General features: G+C 31.3%; 1 protein-coding gene and 1 long non-coding RNA gene across 3 annotated transcripts; one reads left to right on the top strand and one right to left on the bottom strand.

Annotated features, from left to right (window-relative positions):
* Positions 1 to 232: 232 nt before the first annotated feature.
* On the top strand, positions 233 to 14,830 carry LOC111413447 (uncharacterized). The gene is made up of 4 exons (XR_011640132.1): positions 233 to 423; positions 3,013 to 3,172; positions 14,080 to 14,297; positions 14,351 to 14,830. It is a non-coding gene; the product is annotated as an uncharacterized lncRNA (long non-coding RNA).
* LOC111413444 (DNA ligase 1-like) lies at positions 1,468 to 22,491 on the bottom strand. Of its 2 annotated transcripts, none has more exons than XM_023044426.2 (5): positions 22,337 to 22,491; positions 7,351 to 7,435; positions 6,602 to 6,947; positions 5,977 to 6,545; positions 1,468 to 2,426 (listed from the first exon to the last, which is right to left on the bottom strand). In XM_023044426.2, the coding sequence occupies exons 4-5, from the start codon at positions 6,370 to 6,372 to the stop codon at positions 1,911 to 1,913; spliced, it is 912 nt and encodes a 303-aa protein (XP_022900194.1). In that variant the 5' UTR covers positions 6,373 to 6,545; positions 6,602 to 6,947; positions 7,351 to 7,435; positions 22,337 to 22,491; the 3' UTR covers positions 1,468 to 1,910. The 2 variants fall into 2 exon arrangements, with proteins under 2 accessions (XP_022900194.1, XP_022900193.1); XM_023044425.2 differs by lacking the exon at positions 22,337 to 22,491 and adding an exon at positions 15,167 to 15,364.
* Positions 22,492 to 22,767: the final 276 nt, after the last annotated feature.

Raw genomic sequence — 22,767 nt, 5'->3', positions numbered from 1 at the left:
TTCGCCAGTTATTTTTAGATTTTTTTTCCAACAGATGGCGCTACCTCATATGCATCTTTTTTAAGTGACATTTTTGACGTGTCAATAAAAAAATGTATTTAACTCATTTTGTGTTAGAAATAAAACTAAAACTAGAAATTTTGAGGTTATGTCGTGTTAGAACGACGTATGGCATAACCTCCCAAAATTTTTAGTTTTATTTCTTATTCCATCGGCAGATAAGTGTCAGAAAATTTTACGACTAAAATAATTTTTCGTTTAAAAGGTTTCAACCCTGCCGTTACCATGGTGATTTATCAATAGTCACCGACATCTTTAAAAAAAATCACTTGTTGCATCAAGAGAAAGTTTATAATAATTATCGCAATTATATTAATCAATTTTCGCATTAAATGAAGTTGGAGGATTCGCTTTTAAGGGAGAGTAAGTACATTCAACTTTTGTAACGAATTAGTTATTATTGCGTTTGAAAAATTGTGTTATTCATTTTTCTCAATCTAACCTAACTTTTATTTAAATCATCTAGCGTTAGAAATAAAACTAAAACCATCGAGATATACTATATTTACAAAGTATATATATCTCGATGACTAAAACTACAAATTTTGAGGTTATGACGTGTGTCTTTCTAACGCTAAATTAAATCAAATTTTCTTTAATGAAACGTCAAAAAATGTCACTTGAAAGAGTGAGGTTAGGTTGCGTTGAAAAAGTCAGGTTTTCAGTAAATCAATACGGCCGTTTTCGAAGACTTTGGCCGCCCCAGGCCATCACGGATTTCAAGACAGAGTAAATGGACATTTAGTGCTTTCGAGGGCGGCCGACGTCTTCGAAGTCGGCCGAGTTTGCTTTTTGAAGTTGTTTTTAACGAGATGAGTTCTTATAAATCGCTAAAATGTTATAAAAGGGATTAATGTAGTGCGATTAAGTTGTAAAAGTGAAGTTACATATAATCATATGTAACCCCCCTGTCTAATTTGAAAACGGCTAATGACAACCTAAATAATTTAGCATAAAAAGTTTAGCACTTTTAGTTTTTCCAGAAAATGAATCAACTTTGTTTTTTCAAATGGAACCCCCTGTGTTGTAACATTTTCTGATAGAGCTAGAAAATACGAATCCAATGATATCCGCAATCAAATATTGGTTAATTACTTTTTATGATATTAATTAATAAAAATTCTACTTAGCCCAGTTGCAAACCTTCGCGATTTTATACATTCAAAATAGAGTTCTGCCATCTATTATCCGATAGCAGAACTAACAATACTTAGACTTCTACTAAACAATAGATGACGCTGGTAAAATCAAGCATACTTAAAACTCCATCTACACACTACATTAACAAAGTATTTGTAAAAAATTTAGAATCAAATGGAAAAGGAGATATTAAGATTGTGTTTATTAACAAAACATTTATATCATTAAAATTCAGAACAGTTTATTAAAAAAAAAAAAACAATAAGATACGTATCAATTGCAAACAAATTATTATTAGTACATGTTTTTCGTGTTTTTACAAATATGCAATTGACAAAAATGGCTAAAATTAAGTTATACACATCACCAATTAATAAAAGATACAATTTTTCTTAAAAACATCTTCCAGCGATGTTTATTCAACATTTTTTCTTAAACTTGACTATAAAAATAGAAGTACAACAAGTTGTACATAAACATAAAAAGTATAGGTTCTTCCACGTTAATTCATAACGAATGTTTATAGAAATAAAATATCGATAAAGGTGATAACGATCATTACTTAATTAAATTAAAAAATATAGGGTATCCAATATGGAGACCTTTTACATTTATTAGAATCTTTTTAAGAAAAGCTTTCTACACATGCCACACATGCTAAAATAAAAAGCTTTTTAATTACACAAAAATAATTAAAATCATCAATTTTCCTAACGTTTACTTAACATAACCTTCATAAGACTATCCCTAAACCTATCGACGGTCTTTTGCAATTCCTCAACTTCCGCCTTCAACCTAACATTCCTCTCCTCCTCAAGAGACAACTCATCCACAACTTTCATCTCTTTCTGTTTCCTTTTATATCTAGACCGTCGCGACGCCTCATTATTTCTATCCCTCATTTCGCGATATCGTGCTTCTTGCGGTTCTAACTGACTATAATCATCAGAAGATATCGATTTCCCCCTTTTTGGCGGTCTACCACGTTTCGGCTTTTTCACAATCGACTCTTCTTCTTCAGCGGGAATGTAGTCTTTATCATTTTCATCATCCACAAAATCTTCATCTGAATCATCATCATCATATCGGCGTTTTTTCGATTTTTTTGATGAAGAAGCAGGTGAGGATATCGAAGATAATGGTGAAGATACTTCTGAATTTATGAAGGATGCTATACTGTTTGATGTACTTGGTATGTCTTCAGCAATTACGTTTGTTAGAGTAACCTATTTTGAAAAAAATTAATTAGTTTAGTATAATATATAGATAGTATAATAATATAGAGTAAAACCTCAATATAATGGACTATTATCATAAAAATATATAACATCCTGGAGGTGAATTATAAATAAAACTAGAACTAACACTAGACCTAGAACTAGAAATATTCGGATTTAGCGCGAAACTTTCTAGTTCTAGGTCTAGCGTTAGTTCTAGTTTTAGTTTAATAACAATATACAATCTAGCGCGAATCTATCGAGTACTTAATAGTGCTACCTAACACTGCCACTAGAACCAACACTAGACCTAGAACTAGAATCATTCGGGTTTAGCCACACGTCTCAAAAGACGGCTAAACCCGAATGTTTCTAGATCTAGGTCTAGTGTTGGTTCTAGTGATAATGGTAGTATTTGATCACTAGAACCAATTCTACAACTAGAATCATTCGGGTTTAGCCATACGTCTGTTAAGACGGCTAAATCCGAATGATTCTAGTTCTAGTGTTAGTTCTACTATTGCACTAGCAATTTTTGTTTTTAAGTAAGATTTCTTTGCAAAATAATCATAAACAATTAAAAATAACTTTTTAGAGTTGCCGAAGCTTTAATTTCCGCAGCGATGAGTGTCGGTGGAATTATGGATTTCGCACCAAACTTACAAAAAGGTATTATTGCAGCAAATAAAATGTCTAGTTTGGTGAAGAGACTCCCGGAAATTCAAGATGATGAAAATTCAACTAGTACAGGATGGGTAAGATTATATTGTTTCTTAAAAACTTATTAATTATTATTCAGCGCAATTTTTTTATTTTCTTTTATTCCTAAATTGTTGGAAATTACCTAAGGAACACGATAACTAAATTTAATTCAAATTTGTCAGAAGCAAAAAAAATTACACGACTGCAAAGAGTAACTCTAAATTTGCAATTTTAATTTTTGAAAATTTTTTTGCTTCTAAAATGTATAAAATATCCTCTGTAACACGACTAATACACACATTTCAATTTTGGCAATGACAAATATATTTTATCCGTTATATTCGAAATCCGTTCTAACGAGATTTTACTGTAGTGATAGTGTTTAGATGTGTAGGTTGTATATTTTTATTAAACTAAAACTAGAACGAACACTAGAATTAGAACTAGAAACATTTGGATTTAGTCATCTTATGAGACGCACGGCTAAACCCGAAAATTTCTAAGTCTAGTGTTAGTTCTAGTTTTAATTGTTATGCAGCGCTAGACCAAGAACTAGAATCTAGGTCTAATCTAGGTCGAACGAAAGATAGTTTTTCCAATAACAAAAAATCAATTAATATTTTCCACAAAATAATGTTAAGTCAAAAGACAGATTTCGTCAAAATCTAAATGAAATAGGAACCCCGTTGACTAGACCAGAGTATTATTGCTTATTATTTCCGTAAAATATTGCGAAAAATGTTGAGAGATTAGCATAAACTTTTACAAATTTTGCAAGTTGGTTGAAAAAGATGCAGCACATATTAGATAACTGATTCCAGAAAGTTCAGAATCAGTTCTAAGCGTTTAGACAACGTTGAGGTTGGACTTTATTCTATTGTCATACTTACAATAGATTCTGGTGTTATTCAAAGCTGCGTTTTCTATCTTTTGGCAAATACTAAAACATATCAGACTTAGTTTTGAGTGTTCACATAAAATTATGCAAGTTGGTAGGAAAAGAACTAACACTATACCTAGAACTAGAATCATTTGGGTTTAGCCACACGTCTCAAAAGACGGCTAAACCCGAATGTTTCTAGTTCTAGAGTCAGTTCTAGTTTTAGTTCAATAACAAGGTACAATCAGGACCTAGAACTAGAATCATTTGGGTTTAGCCATACGTCTCTTAAGATGGCTAAATCCGAATGATTCTAGTTCTAACTTTAGTGATCAAATACTACCACTATCACTAGAACCAATACTAGAACTAGAAACATTGGGGTTTAGCCGTCTTTTGAGTCGTGCGGCTAAACCCGAATGATTCTAGTTCTAGTATTGGTTCTAGTGATAATGGTGGTATTTGATGACTAGAACCAACACTAAACCTAGAACTAGAAACATTTGGGTTTAGCTGCACGTCCCAAAAGACGGCTAAACCCAAACGTTTCTAGTTCTAAGTCTAGTGTTAGTTCTACTTTTAGTAAAAATTAAAACTATAGTTCGTTTATCGAAGAGATGCAGCGATTGAAGCGATATAGAATTTTTCTGTTGGTACGCCCGGTTTATAAAGGTCAACCAAGAACAGTTCTCTTTCTTAGTCTTTTCTTTGTCGTATACGTTTATTTTCTTTCTTTGTATGTATTTTTTTTTGTGTGTGAAGCTGGCTATTGTATAATAGTGGGGGAAATAGGTGTGGCTTCGCTCAGGTTCACTGCATCTGTTTGGTGAACAGAATATAGAACTACTGTCCATTATTTATATACCATATAGACAATTCGGGGAATACCCCAAGTTTTTGTTTAATATGAAATAGAGCAATTATATACTATGTACAGGGTGATTCAAAAAACTTCTGACAGACTTCTGGAGTATCATGTATTATCTATAGATGAAAAGTTAAGATGAATAGTCTTAATATACATCGTTTTTGATTGGATTAACAAATTTTCTACAAACGTGTTTTTCTTAAAAACTATTGCTTTGATCAAAGTATTGTAAGAGACCAACGAAAATACAGCATGTTTGACGCAGATTATGTTTAATTTTAAAGAAACTTTGACCAGCTATATCTCGTTAAGGAGGCATTTGCGACCCCATCAATATTAAGACTTTTCATCTTAATTTTTGATGTATTACCTGCCCTAGATGTCGTCTGTCAGCGGTTTTTTGAATCACCCTGTATATAAATGAAATAAAAATATTTTTATATCTAAAGTCCATTCTAATGAGATTCCGTTATATCGAAGTTTTACGATATACAGGTGTCCCACGTAAGCAACAAAGAACGTAAATGGTATTAAGGAGCCGAGATACAGTTCTTCCTTAGACAAAAGTTGTAGGAAATTTAACACACTATAAACGGAAAATATTTTTATACATATAAGATGTTCCATAACGACATACTAAAATAAACATATGTTGGTTTAAGTGGAATGATAGTTTTTATTGAGTATTCTGATTCCACACACAAAACTAAGTTGACTTTGATAAGACATGTTAATACCTACTGCTTTTAATTTTTGGGTTATTTTAATTAGGAGCTTTTTTTTTAGCAATTAACACTGTGCAAAAAATGTAACTACTGTTTTACTATATTCAATTGCAAAAAAAGTCGAAAATTTTAAATGGAAATATATTTGATTAACTTATCAGATAGAGAATGAATCAAAGTCATACAAAGAATGATTTTATTTATTTTTTTCTATTAGTAGGCCATGAAATATATTTAGCATTTGACAGCTTTCAAGTGATGCCGCCATATTGTAATTTCACAGGTGGTAGAACTGCGTATCTTGGCTCCTTACTGCTATTCATGTACTTTGTCGCTTACATGGGACACCTGTATATACATAAAATAACTAATTCTTTTTCTTACCGTTTTAGGTAAATGATTCTCTTTATTATTCGTTGGTATTTGAAACTTTTCAAATTCCATAATAGAATCGATGATGTCCGGTGTGTGAAGCGCATCATCTTGAAAGATTCCAATAGATGATAAGTCCATTTTGGGTAATTGAAAGATTTTACCATCGTTGTTCATGGTTCCTAGACTTATGATGGGTCCGTTACTGTTATCGGGCGTATCGTAAAAAATTTCTTCTTTAACGACATCGCGAGACGCGATCGCGGCACCACCGTTTAACGCGGTATTATTATCGTCTAAAATAAAGTTATCACCGAACGAAAAGTCTAGCGTTTGGACACTATCGATGTTTGCGCCATCGGTGGCGTCAATACCATAAGGTGTTCGAATGAAAAATTCTTCATCCATATTATCCGCGGTTGATGGTGATTGAGCGGCCGATAAAATATCTGTATTATTATTATTATTGTTGTTGTTATTTTTATTCGTATTTGAATTTTCGTGTTGATTTTCGATCTTAGTATTTATAACGATATAATTTTCTCTTGCAGCTACGTCGAACGTAGATTCAATTTTACCAACTAAAAAAAAATCAAATTCATTAATTTCTTATTAATAATTAATTAATTAATATTACAATTATTGATGAATAATTCATCCGAGTTGTCGAATGATAGAAGTGGTTTGAGATCCACGCACTCCTCCTGAAGTGTGGACTCTACAACTGTATGATTTGACTGTTGATCCTCCGCGTCGTCGACGCCTGGAAATTGAGTCGCAAATGACTCGAGCAAAAGATTGACGTCGATTGTTGACTCGAATTCCTCCAAAAGCGTTCCTCCTAGGAACTGTTGGGGCTCGGATCTCTCGGAAAGATCTGGTTTCGTGAACTCCGTCGATATCGGTGTGTGGTTCGTAAATTGAATCCCGTCTCGTGCAGAATTGAGCGGGTGTGTTCCTGTAGACCGCCATGGTAAATGGAACTGAAACGTTGAGGATATTCCTTTAAAACGTGACGAGCACATTTTTACAAAAATTTTTTATCCTTTTTTGTATAATAATTTTTTTTTAATTAGAATTAAGAAAACATACGATTTAATGCACAATTTGTTGATGAATTTTCCTTCGACGAATTTTATGTTTATAACTTATCTAAATTGGAAATAATTGATGAAAAATACTAAACCATACACAATGAGATAAGACAAGAATTGAACAAAAAAACATTCATTTAAAAACAACGACGATTATTTGTAATCTTCCTCCGGGATTATTTGTTCTTTTCTTATCTTTTTGGTTAACGAAAATAGTGATTCGACACATTTCCTTTTTTTACAATGATTTCTCGGACTTTTTTTATGTAATCGTATGTGAGTAAGCACTTACTAGATATCGGTTATTGGTTTCCTTAAAAATGTTGAACTTTGCTTTCGTTCAGCACAAGAAGAGTTGAGTGTCTTGGACCCCCAACCTGTAACAAAAAAATAGAAAAATAAATCAGTAATTAATAATAAATTAAATTTAAACAAAGAAATTAATTTAAAAGCTTATCTAATCTAAAAGGTAGCTTTTATTATTTATTGAATACAATCAGATACAATAATTTATTGCTTTTTTTAACTCAAAAACTTATTACACTAAATCAATTTCGAAAGTCTTTCTATCATAAGTCTAGTTTTTAGTTCTAGGTCTAGTGATCTAATACTAACACTATCACTAGAACCAACACTAGATCTAGAACTAGAAACATTCGGGTTTAGCAGTCTTTTGAGACTTGCGGCTAAATCCGAATGATTCTAGTTCTAATGTTCAAATACTACCATTATCACTAGAAACAACACTAGACCTAGAATCATTCGGATTTAGCCGCAACTCTCAAAAGACGGCTAAACTCGAATGCTTCTAGTTCTAGTGTTAGTTCTGCTTTTAGTTCAATAAAAATATACAACAACCTAGTGCTGAATAACAATTAAAACTAGAACACTAGACCTAGAAAGTTTTGGGTTTAGCCGGCTAAACCCAAATGTTTCTAAGTCTAGTGTTAGTTCTAGTTTTACTTCTATAACAATTTAGCGCTATAGAGTGCTTAATAACGCTACCTAACACTGTTACTAGAACAAACACTCGATCTAGAACTAGAATCATTCGGGTTTAGCCGAACGTCTCAAAAGACGGCTAAACCCGAATGCTTCTAGTTCTAGATCTAGTGTTGGTTCTAGTGATAGTGTTAGTATTAGATCACTATACCTAGAAACATTCGGATTTAGCCGTCTTTTGAGACTTGCGGTTAAATCCGAATGATTCTAGTTCTAGGTCTAGTGTTCAAATACTACCATTATCACTAGAACCAACACTAGACCTAGAATCATTCGGATTTTGCCGGAAGTCTCAAAAACCCGATTATTTCTATCATCTTATCTAATCTAAAAAGTAGCTTTTATTATTTATTGACTACAATCAGACGAGATTTAATTTAATTAATGGATAAATTTATTTGATATAAAATCATTATCATAATTTATTATCTTTTAGAGTTTTACAAATACAAATTTATTACACGAAATCTTTTATTACCAAAACTTGACTACCGATTTTAATATTAGCCATCTTCAGGTCAAATAACAAGACTAAGAAATACCATATAGCGCGACTCCGTCTGTTAAAGTAGCCGAATATCTTACAAATAAAATTGATATAGCAATTAGGTTGTGACACGAACCTGGAATGATGCAGGAAATAAACTTAAATAGGTTGAGATCAACTAACTGGTACGAGACGTATAGGAGCTTGACGAAGAACTTGGATAGAATTCAAGCAAATAAGATTATCAACCAGTTCGATGGATTAATCCAGGATAAGGTTGGTACTTATAAATGTAAAAGAAGCACATTTTTCTCAGTTTGTACAAGTCAGGTCCTAGAATACGTTGAATTAACTAAAAAAAGTTCCTTCTAGTTAATTTTGAAGACCAGAAAAAACAGAATTAAGGTTGAAGGAAAAGAGATGATGTATTACAACTTAGTACCATTTTCGTTTTGAGGTAATAAACGATTGCAGATAAACATGTTTAGAAGTTAAAGTCGCAACGCTCAGCTTTTCAGCTCCATACATATATTTATTAATATCTATCGTTACTACCAGCATCTCGATGCCAAAATAGGCAAAGAATCTTTAGGAAAGATGGGGAACAAAATTCTCAGTGCATTTGCATTACTGATCTGCTATCGTAAACCTAAAACACCACTTGGAAACAATGACTAATGTTTTTTAGTTTTGTTCTTTGCTGCTATTATTTTACTATATGTCGCCGGTTCTGGTCTCTATTGTCTGATGAGTTCTACAAAACCTCTTCGCTTCATTCTACTTGATCTGCTCCCAGTTCTTCTTCATAGTAAACCAGCTATCTTTCAAAATATTTTGCCTTGCTTCGTTAGAATTCGATCCTCTTGGTCCATGCACTTTGTAGTCCTAGCTTCCTTTCCTGTCCCTATTCTGGTAGAATTTCTTCTGTTCAACTGTGTTCTTCGTCTTTCTAATTTCCTAAGTTCACCATTTTCACATTTCGCTATTTCTTCCGTGTTCTATACTTCTTCTTCGTTTGTCTGGATCTACACTGCTGTGACACTCAGCAAACTAGTCCATTGAACAACCCCTTTGGTGTTCTTTGAAATAATAGAGTTTCTTCTGCAACCTCATAGATGCTAGGCCTATTTGGGTTCAAGAGCTTTGTAGTTCCAAACATCTTTGAACCTTTCTGCACATACATATTACATATTATACGTATTGCCATTGCTTCCGCTCTCATCAACCCTAATTTTGCTTGCCACTGAGATTGGTTATCAGGGGTCACTAATTTTGAAGCGAGAGTCAGAAGTGAGTAATAAGCTGTATCCTAAGGGCGTCACTTGGCCACTTCTCCTAACGTTGACACCATAAAAGCTTATAATTTGCTATAACCTAACCTCAAACATTTATTTACAACCTCAAAGCTTTTTTTTAATAAATGTCAATTTGAAATTGACGGTTTTTAAATACATTTGTTAACTCGGAATACCCGACTATGTTGAAATGGCATAGATACCAAATATTTGGATGATTATATTCTCATAAATCATCGATACATATTTTAGATGTAACACTATAAAGAAACTAAAATAAAATCGTAGTTGAAATGAACACCGATTTATAGGATTTTCCAATTAATTGATATGGAATTACACTTGACCAAGAAAATAAATAGCAACTATAATTTTTTATCTAACGAAATTGACTACAAGTTAGAAATAAAACTAAAACTGTTTGACATTTCAGCTGTCATGTTGCTATTTAGTTGTGTGGAGAAATCCTTAAACGAATCCAATCCTCTTTATTGATGTTTATGATGTCTCTGGTCATCCTTTGGTGGTAGTTTTTGACAAATTTGACTTTTTCTAAAAATGGCGAACGTTTACAAAACACGTTTGAAGTTGGTTTTGCGCTCACTAGAAGTGTTTTGAACAATTCAGGTCTTGTTTTCAAACGTTGGAAGTTAGTGAACGTGTTAAATAATAGTTGATTTGATTGTAAACTCTTTATTGTTGAAATGCGACTTTTTTTTTCAAAATATACTATACCACGAATTTCATATAACTCGCAATATATGACTACAGCAACTATAGTAACGAAACTACTATGCACTTGCACAGTCCCACATAAAATACAACATAGTTTAATAGCACAGGCATTGTGTGTACAGACTTGTGTTAGTTCTAGTGATAGTACAATACTAGAACTAACACTAGACCAAGAACTAGAAACATTCGGGTTTAGCCGCACGTCTCTCAAGACGGCTAAACCCGAATGATTCTAGTTCTAGGTCTTGTGTTAGTGCAATACTAGAACTATTATTATTAGTATTAGTTGTCACTAGAACAAACATTCAAACGTGTTGCATTTTATGTGGGGTAAAGTAAGTAGGTACACCCTGGTTTCTAAGAAAAAAAATTTTTGTATATTGCATTTTAAGTGAAATTCACTGTATATTAAGAGGATAACCTATTAGCAAAAACAACGAATACCATTTTATTCAGCCATCGTTTAAAATTTTTGTATGTTTGTTACATCAAAATTTCTATTTTTTTATATAGTTTTTAGTGATGCATTTAGTTTTTTCAAAAAATGTCGCGTAACGTTTCTAAAATCACGTTTTAAAAAAATTTTAAAAACGGAATGCATCACGAGGTAGTGGAATGTAAAGTAAATCATATTTAAAGAGTTCAATTTTTTTATTAAATGCAGCAAATTTAAATAAAATGGGTTTAAAACGTGTAGTCCGTTTTGATTGCTTGTGGAGTATAAATACGGCAACATCGCAAATATTGCTCTGTCCCAAACATTGCCCGAGACATAGTGGAGCTCGGTATTCTCAGGATTCTCATTGTCAGTAACCGAGACGTCGGCGTAGTGTCTCCCAAGAAAAACAAACCTGAAGCGATTAATATTTTCGGATAGATCAAAAAATTTGTATATCATTAATTTAAATTTACACATTTAATTTACGTAGAATGCAAAACAATGTCTAAATGTGGCAATACATTTTTAATAATGAGAATATTTCCACAATTATCTGATCATCTACTATTAGATTAATTATTAAAATAAATACAAAATAAAAATATAAAGAAGCACCAAAGGTATATTTTAAAATAAATAATACAATATAAATAATAAAAAAATATATTCACTCATAAAAAACTAAAAATTTTCTTAATAACAATTTTTAAATTTTTTCAAATATTTTCTGATATAAGGGTACTAAAATTTTACATCATCGTAAAGAGAAAAACAATCTCTATCAAATGAGCCTAACGAAAGGGTACATTGCCATTTAAAAAAATTCAAGTGTTATTCATTGCTCATTTGTTTTCTGAAATATAAACAATTGAATGCTGTCTTATTATGGCAAATAAAATATTAAACAACTTTTGTATAAAATGTTTTTTTATAAAGTCAACATTTACCGAGATATATACTATATTCCATAAATAATGGGCACCCTATATAAAATATATGGTGTTTCTGTAAGTGGTGGCATAATTTCAACCACATATACTGCTAGAGCAAAAATTATGACAGCTAGTCTAAACATTTTTAATCTTTAAATACAGGTTGATTTATTAGCTCACCATCAAACTTTGACATATGATAGCTAATCCAATTACCAAAAAAAAATTGTTAATGAACATATATCCTATTTCAATTATTTACGAAATTATAACACTTTAAAGTTTTCTGCAGCGAATTTATTAATAGTCAGTAAAATCAAACATTCAACAAAAACAAAGTTGTCATTGTAATATATCAGTTTGCTGTAAGGTTTAATTATTACATACAAGAAGAAACTCAAATTGTACGCTTATAGCAATGAAGAGTATGCTGATATAATTTTCGTGTATTTTTTTTGCAATTGAAACGGTCGACAATCAGTATCAGAATATCAAGAAAGATTTCCACAGCGTCATTTGCCATATTATTCAGTTTTTAGCGATTCTTTCAGAAGACTTTGAGAAACAGGTAATCCTATTCGACCGCATGTAGTTAATGTAGCGGACGAAGAAGCTGTAATTAATGCTGTCATTGATAATCCTTCCATCAGCACTCGAAGAATAGCACACAACATACATGTAAGTCAACATTTTGCATGGCGCGTATTGAATCGACAAGTCCTTCATCCGTATCGTAAACAGAACGTTCAAGCTCTACAGCCAGGAGATAATCAGCAACGGTTAGCATTTTGTGAATGGTTATTGTAGTAACATGCCCAAAATAATGACTTCATTTCAAATGATCGCTGGACAGATGAATCATGTTTTACACGAGATGGTATAAATAATTACCATAATGAACATATCTGGGCATTACAAAATCTGCATGCGATTAGACCAAGGAAATTTCAACAACGTTTCAGCATCAACGTTTGGGGTGGATTATTTAACAACAATTTACTAGGTTTGCATGTACTTGATGGACGTTTGAACGCTGTAAACTACAGATTTTTTTGAACAACACACTTTTTGATTTACTTGAAGATATACCTCTTAATGTATGTAATTCAAAATATGTGGTACCATCGCGGAAGAATAGTTGTCGAGTGGTTAAATCAATATTTTCCAAACAAGTGGATTGGTAATGGTCCATTTGCTTGGCCACCTAGATCCCCCGACCTTAATCCATTGGATTTCTACTTATTGGGTCATATGATACAAATTGTGTATCAAGTGGAAATTAACACACGAAAACAGTCATTAAACAGAATACAAATGGCTGCTACTGGAACAAGAAATCAACCAGACATTTTAATTCGGCTGAAGAACTCTTTAATTCGTCATTGTGAAGCATGTATTCCTTCTTCAGAAGGAGTCTATTTTGAACAATATTTGTAATATTTATGTGTTTTAAAAATAATGTAGCAGTTAATTATGATATAAAAATGAAAACTTTAAAGTGTTATAATTTCGTAATTAATTAAAATAGGACATATGTTCATTAACATTTTTTTTTGTAATTGGATTAGCTATCATATGTCAAAGTTTGATGGTGAGCTGATAAATCACCCTGTATAAATCAATAAATGGCTAAGGTATAGATTATCTGTAATAATTTCAATGATTTGTCATATACAGATAAAATTTGGTATACTGTGCAATTTTATAATGAGGAATCTGATAAGATCGGCATCCACCAACATCCCTTTTCGTGAAAATATATAATTTTAACTAACAATTGATAATAATGAAATACTAGCAATAACAGCTATGTTCCAAAAAGCGGCCTCGACTCGTATTCAAATGCATTCAACTAAGAATAAAATCAACGTCGCTGATTGTCGGGGAATTACCCGACAATCGGACAGTCCTAGTCGCCATCGGCCTGGCGCGCCAGCCCGATCGAGTACACATGGAGCGGTGTTGCCGCATTAAGCGTGTTCACGAGGGAATCTGGTTTCGAATTTTTCGCCAGCTAGGTAGGCCTCTTAAAATATTTATGTACTGAGGAGGAAACAGATGAAATTAATGGCTATTAAACTTGCTGCAGATTTTCTTCTAATATCTAATGAGCAATCTTTATAAATTTCAGAGTGAAGATTAAAAAGAGAACCAGCTCTCAGGTAATAATTATGGATTGTACTTGATATGGGAGAAGACTTCTATACTAAATCGAATGACATTGGAGCACCCCAGCAACAAGCAAGTATGTATTGCACATATTGTTAACTTCACTATGACTTATTATGGACCACCATTAATGATATAGCCATTCTAGAGCTAATCTAAGGCCACAACATTGGTATTAAAGTAAATCGGTTTCCGATTTTAATTGACAATTCTATTAAATAAAATGTTTACAGAGCAGTAAGCAAAAGACACTTGATAACTGAGAATGGTCGACCAATGATGGCCTATTGTGTGGATATATCTCCTAACCACAGCTTAGGTTAGGTTAGTTGTGCAAAATAGCCACACGTTTTGATGTGTGGAGTTCAACTGCTCACAAAGATTTTTGCCACCATAATCTCCATCACTTACGATCACTGAATCCTAGGAATGATCAGTCTATCACATTCAGATTCAAAAAAATCTTCAAACAAATTTTTTGGCTTTGCCAAGATTTTAACCTCAATAATTAAAGATTTAATCCAAATAGTTCAAGGTTTACAAGAAATATTTTTAGTCTTTTTATAAAAACAAACAAGTTCAACGATTTTCCTTGAATATTAATTAAATTTATCATCTAAATCACAATCTTTTCATTAACACATCGAAAAACCTTCTTTAGCATAAAATTAGAATGTTATTGCTAATAAAAAAATCTTCTTTGTATAAAAAAATAAAACCGATTACACATCTAAAATTAAATTAATCAAAATTTTAATCGTAACAAGAACATTTTATAAATCTCATAAATAGAGTAAAAATGCAATAAAGGAGCAAGTTTTTATTTAAAATATAAAACAACATATTGTTATGACGATATCTTTGAAACGTGTTCAGACTTGTCTAAAATACCTTTGAGGGGCCCCACAAAGGTCGCGTCTCCCATTGACGTCACGGAATTTCCCCCAACACGGGTCGATAAAAAAGACGGAAATTATTGCGCAACATTTCACAATAATTTCAAAGAAATCATCATTAACCCACGAAATCATTAAAATAAAAAAACTTACTCCGATTAATTCGCAAAGTTTCGCCTTATAACCTTCTTTTTCACTTAACCTTTTCTTAGTGTTTAAACAATCACCACAAAAAGCGCTTTAATCGCAGCTAACTTAACACCACAAAATGATCTCTCTCTCTCTCTCCTATGTACGCACAACAATGGGTAGGACGATCTACCCTTAAGCGCTTCACTGACTCGAATGACGTCTGGCGACCTTCGTATCCGTTAGTCTATTATTCTATCCCCTCCACGAAATCGCCTACTTAAATTTTGCTTACGTAGGGGAAAGTGGGAGTTAAAAGGTTTCGATTGGTTCAAATTACGTCACACCGATCAAATGGGCGCTGGCGGTCATGTGATATAGGTGATTCATGAGGTTTTCCAGGAAAGAAATTTTTTTAAGGAATTTCTCTTTTGAGAGCAAAATTTGATTATCGGTTGGGAGTGAAAAATAAATAATGATTTTGCAAAAAAGATTGGAATTTTAATTTATTACTAATTAAATTTAAGCGAATAATTAATTTTTATTAATATGACAGGTGAATATGATTAGGTTATGAAATGTGTCAAATTAAAATTTTTTATAGGTTAACTTTTTAAATTTGGTTTTGAAGACGAAACTTTTAAAATTATTGTGTAATTAGAAAAAATAAGATCAACACTTCAAAAATAGAAACGTTTTGTTAAAAAAGATATGTAAAGTAAAATATAACGAATCATGTAATTACAAGATAAGAAACGCTGAGTCAGAATTGTGTGGCAGAAATCACACGAATATATTTCGTGCCAGATTCTGTGTTATTAGATAAGATTAGAAGGACGACAACCAGACGCGGCATGAAAAAATATTATATAAAGTGTTAGATAAAAATGTTGAATCATTTTATCTATATTACCACTTTATTAAGCTCTTAATGACTTGGTAACTATTTAATAGTAATTCCCCCTTATCTATTTTTCTAAATTTGACAAATAATGATTAGAAATCATTAAAAGTTTTATATAAGGATTCATTTCGAAATAACTTTGTGGATTATTTATTAATTATTGTGAGGTTAAGAATCCTATTATGTGACTAAACAAAACTATTCTGGTTTTCTTGACCTTCATTTAAATTAGTGTTGTGTAAAGTTTAGTCGTTTTTTTGATTATAATAAGTTCTAAAGATTTTTTTTGAAATTAAGTTTTGAAAAACACGAAGAAACGTCAAGGTCACTCATAATATTTTCATAATTTGATATGCTAATACAAAATTTTAAATTTCATAACTGGATTTTTCCATAAAAATAGCATTCAATTTATATCAAAAAATTGTTTTTAAGTAAAAATATTTTAATATATATATATTTAAGGGGTTGGTACTATGCAACAAACTTCAATATGTAACTAACCTCAGTTAATTACACATTATATCAAAAAATAATGCAACTAATTATAAATTTGTTGATTTAAAGCAATAAAACCACTTTAAATACCGATTAATTAAAAATGTTAGAAGGAATAATTGAATTACATCCTTGTGGTAAAATGACTTATTGTGGTAAATAGATTATGAAATGGATTAAAATGGAGGATAAAGATGTAGCTTATCTTTATTAGAAATAAATAAAATTTAATTTAAATTTAGGGTGAAAATTATTGTAGAAGGTGACGAATGTGTAAAAAACGTAAAAGAAATGTTCAAAAATTATTTAGATTAAAAAGAGATAACCTTTATCAACGAAAGAAAGTCAATGATCATGTCAATGATGAAATGTCATGTCATGTGTCAAATATTTAATGTAATGACGATCTATAGAAGTGAAAAAATTTCTTTCAGGAAAATTTGGTTGTTAATCCCTATGGTTTATTTTAAAATGTATGGTTTTTATGTGAAAATATTTGCAATCTAAATCGAATTACATTCTATTTTAATTTAATAAATTAATTTAAGGGGTTGGTACTATGCGACAAACTTTAATATGTAACTAACCTCAGATAAATACACAAAATATCAAAAAATAATTCTATTAATTGTAAAATTGTTAATTTCAAGAAAGCAATAAAACCACTTTAAATACCGATTAATTAAAAATGTTAGAAGGAATAATGAATAGATCCTTGTGGTAAAACATAGATTATGAAATTGATTAAAACGGAGGATAACAGATTTCGCTTATCTTTATTGGAAATTAAATAAATAAAATTTAATTTAAATTACATTTAAATTTAGGGTGAAAATTCTTGTGCAAGGAGATGAATGTGTAGAAAACGTAAAAGAAATGTTCAAGAATTATTTAGATTAAAAAGTGATGACCTTTATCAACGAAAGAAAGTCAATGATCATGTCAATAATGAAGTGTCATGTCATGTGTCAAATATTTAATGTAACATGACGATCTATAGAAGTGAACAAATTTCTTTCAAGAAAATGTGGTCGTTAATCCCTATGATTTATTTTAAAATGTATGGTTTTTATATGAAAATATTTGTAATCTAAATCGAATTACATTCTATTTTATTTTAATAAATTAATTTAAGGGGTTGGTACTATGCGACAAACTTCAATATGTAACTAACCTCAGATAAATACACAAAATATCAAAAAATTATTCTATTAATTGTAAAATTGTTGATTTAACAAATTTAGGGTGATAATTCATATAAAAGGAGACGAATGTGTAGAAAATGTAAGAGAAATGTTCAAAAATTATTTCGATTAAAAAACGGTGACCTTTATCAACGAAAGAAACTCAATGATCATGTCAATGGTGAAGTATCATGTCATGTGTCAAATATTTAATGTACAATAAAATATTTAATCCCGCCGGGATGCCATATCTGCACTGCTAAACGCGAATGTTTCTAGTTCTAGGTGTTGTTAGTGTTAGTTCTAGTTTTGCACTAGTTCTATCACTAAAACTAACACAACACCAAGAACTAGAAACATTCGGGTTTAGCCGCACGTCTCTCAAGACGGCTAAACCCGAATGATTCTAGTTCTAGGTCTTGTGTTAGTTTTAGTTAACATAAGATATTACTATGTTGTATATTTTTTTAAGACGGCTAAACAGGAATGATTAGTTCTAGGTCTTGTGTTAGTTCTAATGATAGTGCTAGTGTAAAACTGTTCGAGCCGTGCGTCTTCAGAATTTTTGCTTAAAACTGCCCAATAGTAACCCTTCTTTTTGACGCTTCGATTTGTAAACACTCCTCCGAATTAAAAAATAGAGTATAGTTACCTATAGCTCATTACTTATTATGGCAAGAACAGTGCCACTTTATGGGTGCTACAAGAAAGTGTACATGTTTCGGGCAAGATAAACAACATATTTTCAGTTGTGACAGTTTTCGTTAAGTAAGGTAAGTAGAAAAGTGTCACTTTTCTTGAAATAATTATCAGTAAACTTTTTCCCTTGTACTGTTTTATTTCGACTTGTGTCACTTTTTCTGACTGAGAGTATGAGTATTTTGTGCTGAGTCACTTTTCTTGATTTACATGTATTTCTTACACTGTATTTACCTACCTTTCTAATTTCAATTTAAGAACTTTAGAACTAAATATTAATAATGTAGCTTAAAATTTGTTTGTTTTAGGCTCGGTATGGAGCTTATGCAAGAATACAGAGGTAGGAAAATGCTGGCAGCTGTTGCTGCTACTGCTGACATTAAAACAGGACAAAAGGATAGATTGGAAAACGGAAAAGACATACGGTCAGAATCGTTTAATAGAAACTCCAGCAATAAAACTCTTAAAATTAAGACAAACAACGACGGAAGAATACAATATTCTAGATGGTAGTGTACTGAAAATCCGCATACAAAGCGATTTAGGTTACAACGAGTTAAATCAGGTGTTCCACAACAAGAATCAGCAGATGCAACAGCGGATGATGCAGACTTAGATCCACATTTTCATATTATGCCATCATCTTCTGATTGTGAAAACGCGTCGGAGTCATCAGGATCGAAAGAAAATGAAAATATTACTAACGAGACAGAGGATAAAACAGAGAATACCCGAGCAAATTGCAAGAGAAAAGGTACAAAAAGGAAAGCAAATCTAGTTAAGTGGAAAAAGAGTAGAGCAAAATTTCTCCGAAATACTGAGAAACCTTATACATCATCATTTTGAATTCGCAAAACAGAAATGTAGACAAGAAAGGTACGTCCGACGTGTAATGAAAAATGCAAACAACAATGCTCAAGCAAAATAGAAGAAAATTAAAGGGTCGAAACACCTGCCGTTACACCTGGGTATCAGTACAAAAGAGAAAGAAGTAAGCGTCAATTTTTCTTCAAAGCCACACTGGACATCAATGACCGATCTATTAGGACTGTGATAAGCAAATTAAACGAAGGATTTCTTCAAGAAGATCTCAGAGGAAAACACGGACTCCATTCTAAAATAGATCCCGCAATAAAAGATAGTGTCATTGCTCATATTAATACAATCCCAAGAATTGACAGTCATTATCTGCGCGTGCAAACTACTCGGAAGTTTATACAAGGTGGGAAAAGCTTGGCTGATTTACACCGCGACTACAAAAACGAGCGCAGGGAAAAGAAACCTTTCAAAGAAAGCAAAAGAAAGCGAAGGAAAAATTATAGTCACCACTTATGATCTTCATGCTGTGCTCCCAGCAGCAAGAGGGGATACGCCTTTTATTATAAAAGCAAAATCAACAGCTACAACTTAACTATAAACGAACTTCAGTCAGATTACGTCAAGTGCTTTTTTTGGAATGAAGGTCAAGGAAATCGGGGTGCCATGGAAATCGGCTCTAGAGTTCTGAAATACTGAGAAGAAAAAGCTAACACTAAAAACGACGATAACCTTAAAATTGTACTTTACTCGGTTAATTGTTGCGGCCAGCAAAAGAACACATTTATAATGGCAATGTACCTGTATGCTGTGCAAAAATTGAAAATCAAATCGGTCACACACAAAATGAAGGAGATAATATGCATTCTGTCATAGAGAAGTCAATTAAATAAGCTCTGAAATCGGGCAACAACTATATGCCCACTGACTATGTCAGATTAATTAGGTTCTGCGAGAAAAACAGGAAATCCGTATTAAGTAACAGAATTGGGTTACGAGGATTTTGTAGATTTGAAAAATCTCTCTCAACAGGTAGGGTCAAACTACAGCAAACCATCAAACAACGAACAGATAATAAATATCCGACATAAAAGTAATTAAAGTGCAGAAGACTGACCTCGGCATTCTTTTTGTGAAAACTACATCTGAACAAAAAGAATATGCGCAAATCGATGTAAATTGATTTGTTTTATATTTCGGCTGTAAGTAAACCGTAGAATTGGAAACTTTGTTCCGGGCGGATATTGGATAGTTGCCAAATATCCAGCTTTGGCCGGATATTAAAAACTTATTACTTAATACTCCACCATAATTTTCAAAATTCGCTATAAAATTAATTTTTGGAAGGGTCCTTGTGGAAATATCACCAATTATTAATTAAAGTGTTCCCTTTTTAATGCAACAAGCCGTTTTGAAAAATCACCTTTAGTTTTTGAGAAATAAATTTTTGAAATGATCGAAAATTTTTTCGAATTTTGCAATTTTCGCCGATTAAGTTTCAAAAATTCGTATAAAATCGATTTCTTGAAATATGAGTATGAACATTTCCCAAAATGTTAATAAAAGTGCCCTCTTTCCAATGAACCAAAACACATTTTGAAAAATAACTTTTAGTTTTTGAGAAAATAATATTTGAAATTTTGATAAAATCTTCGATGTTGCAATTTTCATAGATAACTTTCAAAATTCGCTATAAAATTAATTTAAGTTGGACATATCTTATCAGCTTTCTTATTAATTTCATTTTTATTCAAATATCGCAATAATGCGGCAATCTAGGGTATCACTTCAGAAATGCACCAAAAATTATAACCATAATGGCCGGATAGATATGTCGGATATCCGGTATCCGGCGTTTTGCAAAATCACTATCCGTTCCATCATTACTTTCCGGCATACAAAAAAAATGGAAATCTCTGCTACAAAGCAGGCTCATATTAAATACCTTATCTCGACAAAATGTATTCCTGCATTGTACACAAACTTAATTTTTTATTTTTTTATTAAAAGTAGTATCTGAGGTTGAAAGTCATAATCAAACTAAAAAAATATTATAATTTTGGCTTGAAATGTGACATAATGATACTTGACAGGTCACAACAAAAAAAAAAAGATTTTAGAGAAGCAAGAAAAATGACATATATCATTTTTGTAACTCAGACACCTCACCTACATATGACCCCACCTGTTTGTTCTTTCCCAAATTATGTCATTTATAGAAGTCATTAATATTATTACTTCCCATCTAGTTAGAATAATTAGGTGAATAAAAACTTTGTTTTTGAGATGGATAAATTTTATTTTCGGCGGTTTCAACTATTTTTAGTCATCTTCAGGAGCTTTAGCCACGTCAATTTTACTTTTAATTTTCAAAATCTGGATTTATCTTCTTATTTACAATCGTATTCCCAAATTCTTGTTGTTAATTATTGTCAAAAATGTTTCTAATTTTGTGTTGTACCTTATTTTTATGTTATTCACAACAGCGGTTGTTTTATTTTTATTTGTAGGTTTTGAAAATTAACAGTAAAATTGACGTGGCTAAAGCTCCTGAAGATGACTAAAAATAGTTGAAACCGGTTAAGCAGAAAATAAAATTATTTTTATGGTTTATTTTAATTTTCAACCTTAATTTAAAATATAAATCATCCGCTTAAATAATGCTTGTTAAACAATGTTTTAAACATTTCATTAATCCCAAAATCTCAAAATTAAAGCGGTTACATCAACATTATTTTTCTAGAAAATTCGATTATTAACCTTGAATTTGTTATGGTTTATCTTAAAGTAGGTGGTTTTAGCTTCACAATGATATAACCGATCAACTAATTCTAATTAAAAAAGTTTTTTTTCATTTAATTTAAAAATCACACAAAATTATTAAACAATATTGTGTAATTGTACTTAAGTATGATATCTTAATTAACCCACCATATAAGGTAGTAAATAATTTTATCTTCCAAAGTATTTCTAATTATAACTTGGTCTTTTTAATTTATATAAATGAAAATTTGATAAAAGATAAAAATTAATATCTAAAAATCTACAAATTATTTCCTCTTAAATCATTAATTATCTATAAAGAACACTTACATTGTGCTACAACGATGCATTCGCCAACAAGAACAATGTGATAAGTCTGAACACGTGCGATAATTACAAGTTAAAACAGTTTTTCCACCTTTTTTATTAAAACCACCTCTAGAAAGTTTATCGAACATAAAAACTTCACTATTTATAACAATAACATCATAATTATTATTAATAAAAATCATTTCAGTAAAAACACCAATCATAATACTTAAGTATTAATTTATTTATTATTTTAAAGAATTTTTTTTGTTAGTAACTAATAAAGTTAGTAGTTTATTTTATTAAAATTATTTATTTTTATTTAGTTAATTTGAACTAAACCACAAACTAAATTCGATTGAAACTTGTTATTTTTTCACCACCCCTTATATACCAAATCATTCACAAAACACGAACGAACACGTTACTTTTACTCCATACAAATAATACAA

This window comes from Onthophagus taurus, chromosome 3 (genome assembly GCF_036711975.1).
Source record: "Onthophagus taurus isolate NC chromosome 3, IU_Otau_3.0, whole genome shotgun sequence".
Lineage (NCBI taxonomy): Eukaryota > Metazoa > Arthropoda > Insecta > Coleoptera > Scarabaeidae > Onthophagus > Onthophagus taurus.
The sequence above is the reverse complement of the archived record's forward strand: the minus strand, read 5'-3'. Positions and strand labels throughout refer to the sequence as shown.

Excerpts from the sequence above, each read along its gene's own strand:
- LOC111413444 (XM_023044426.2), bottom strand. The coding sequence starts at position 6,372 with ATGGATGAAGAATTTTTCATTCGAACACCTTATGGTATTGACGCCACC. Across the intron at positions 2,427-5,976 it reads AGAATCATTTACCTAAAACG|GTTACTCTAACAAACGTAAT; the intron begins GTAAGAAAAAGA and ends TTTTCAAAATAG.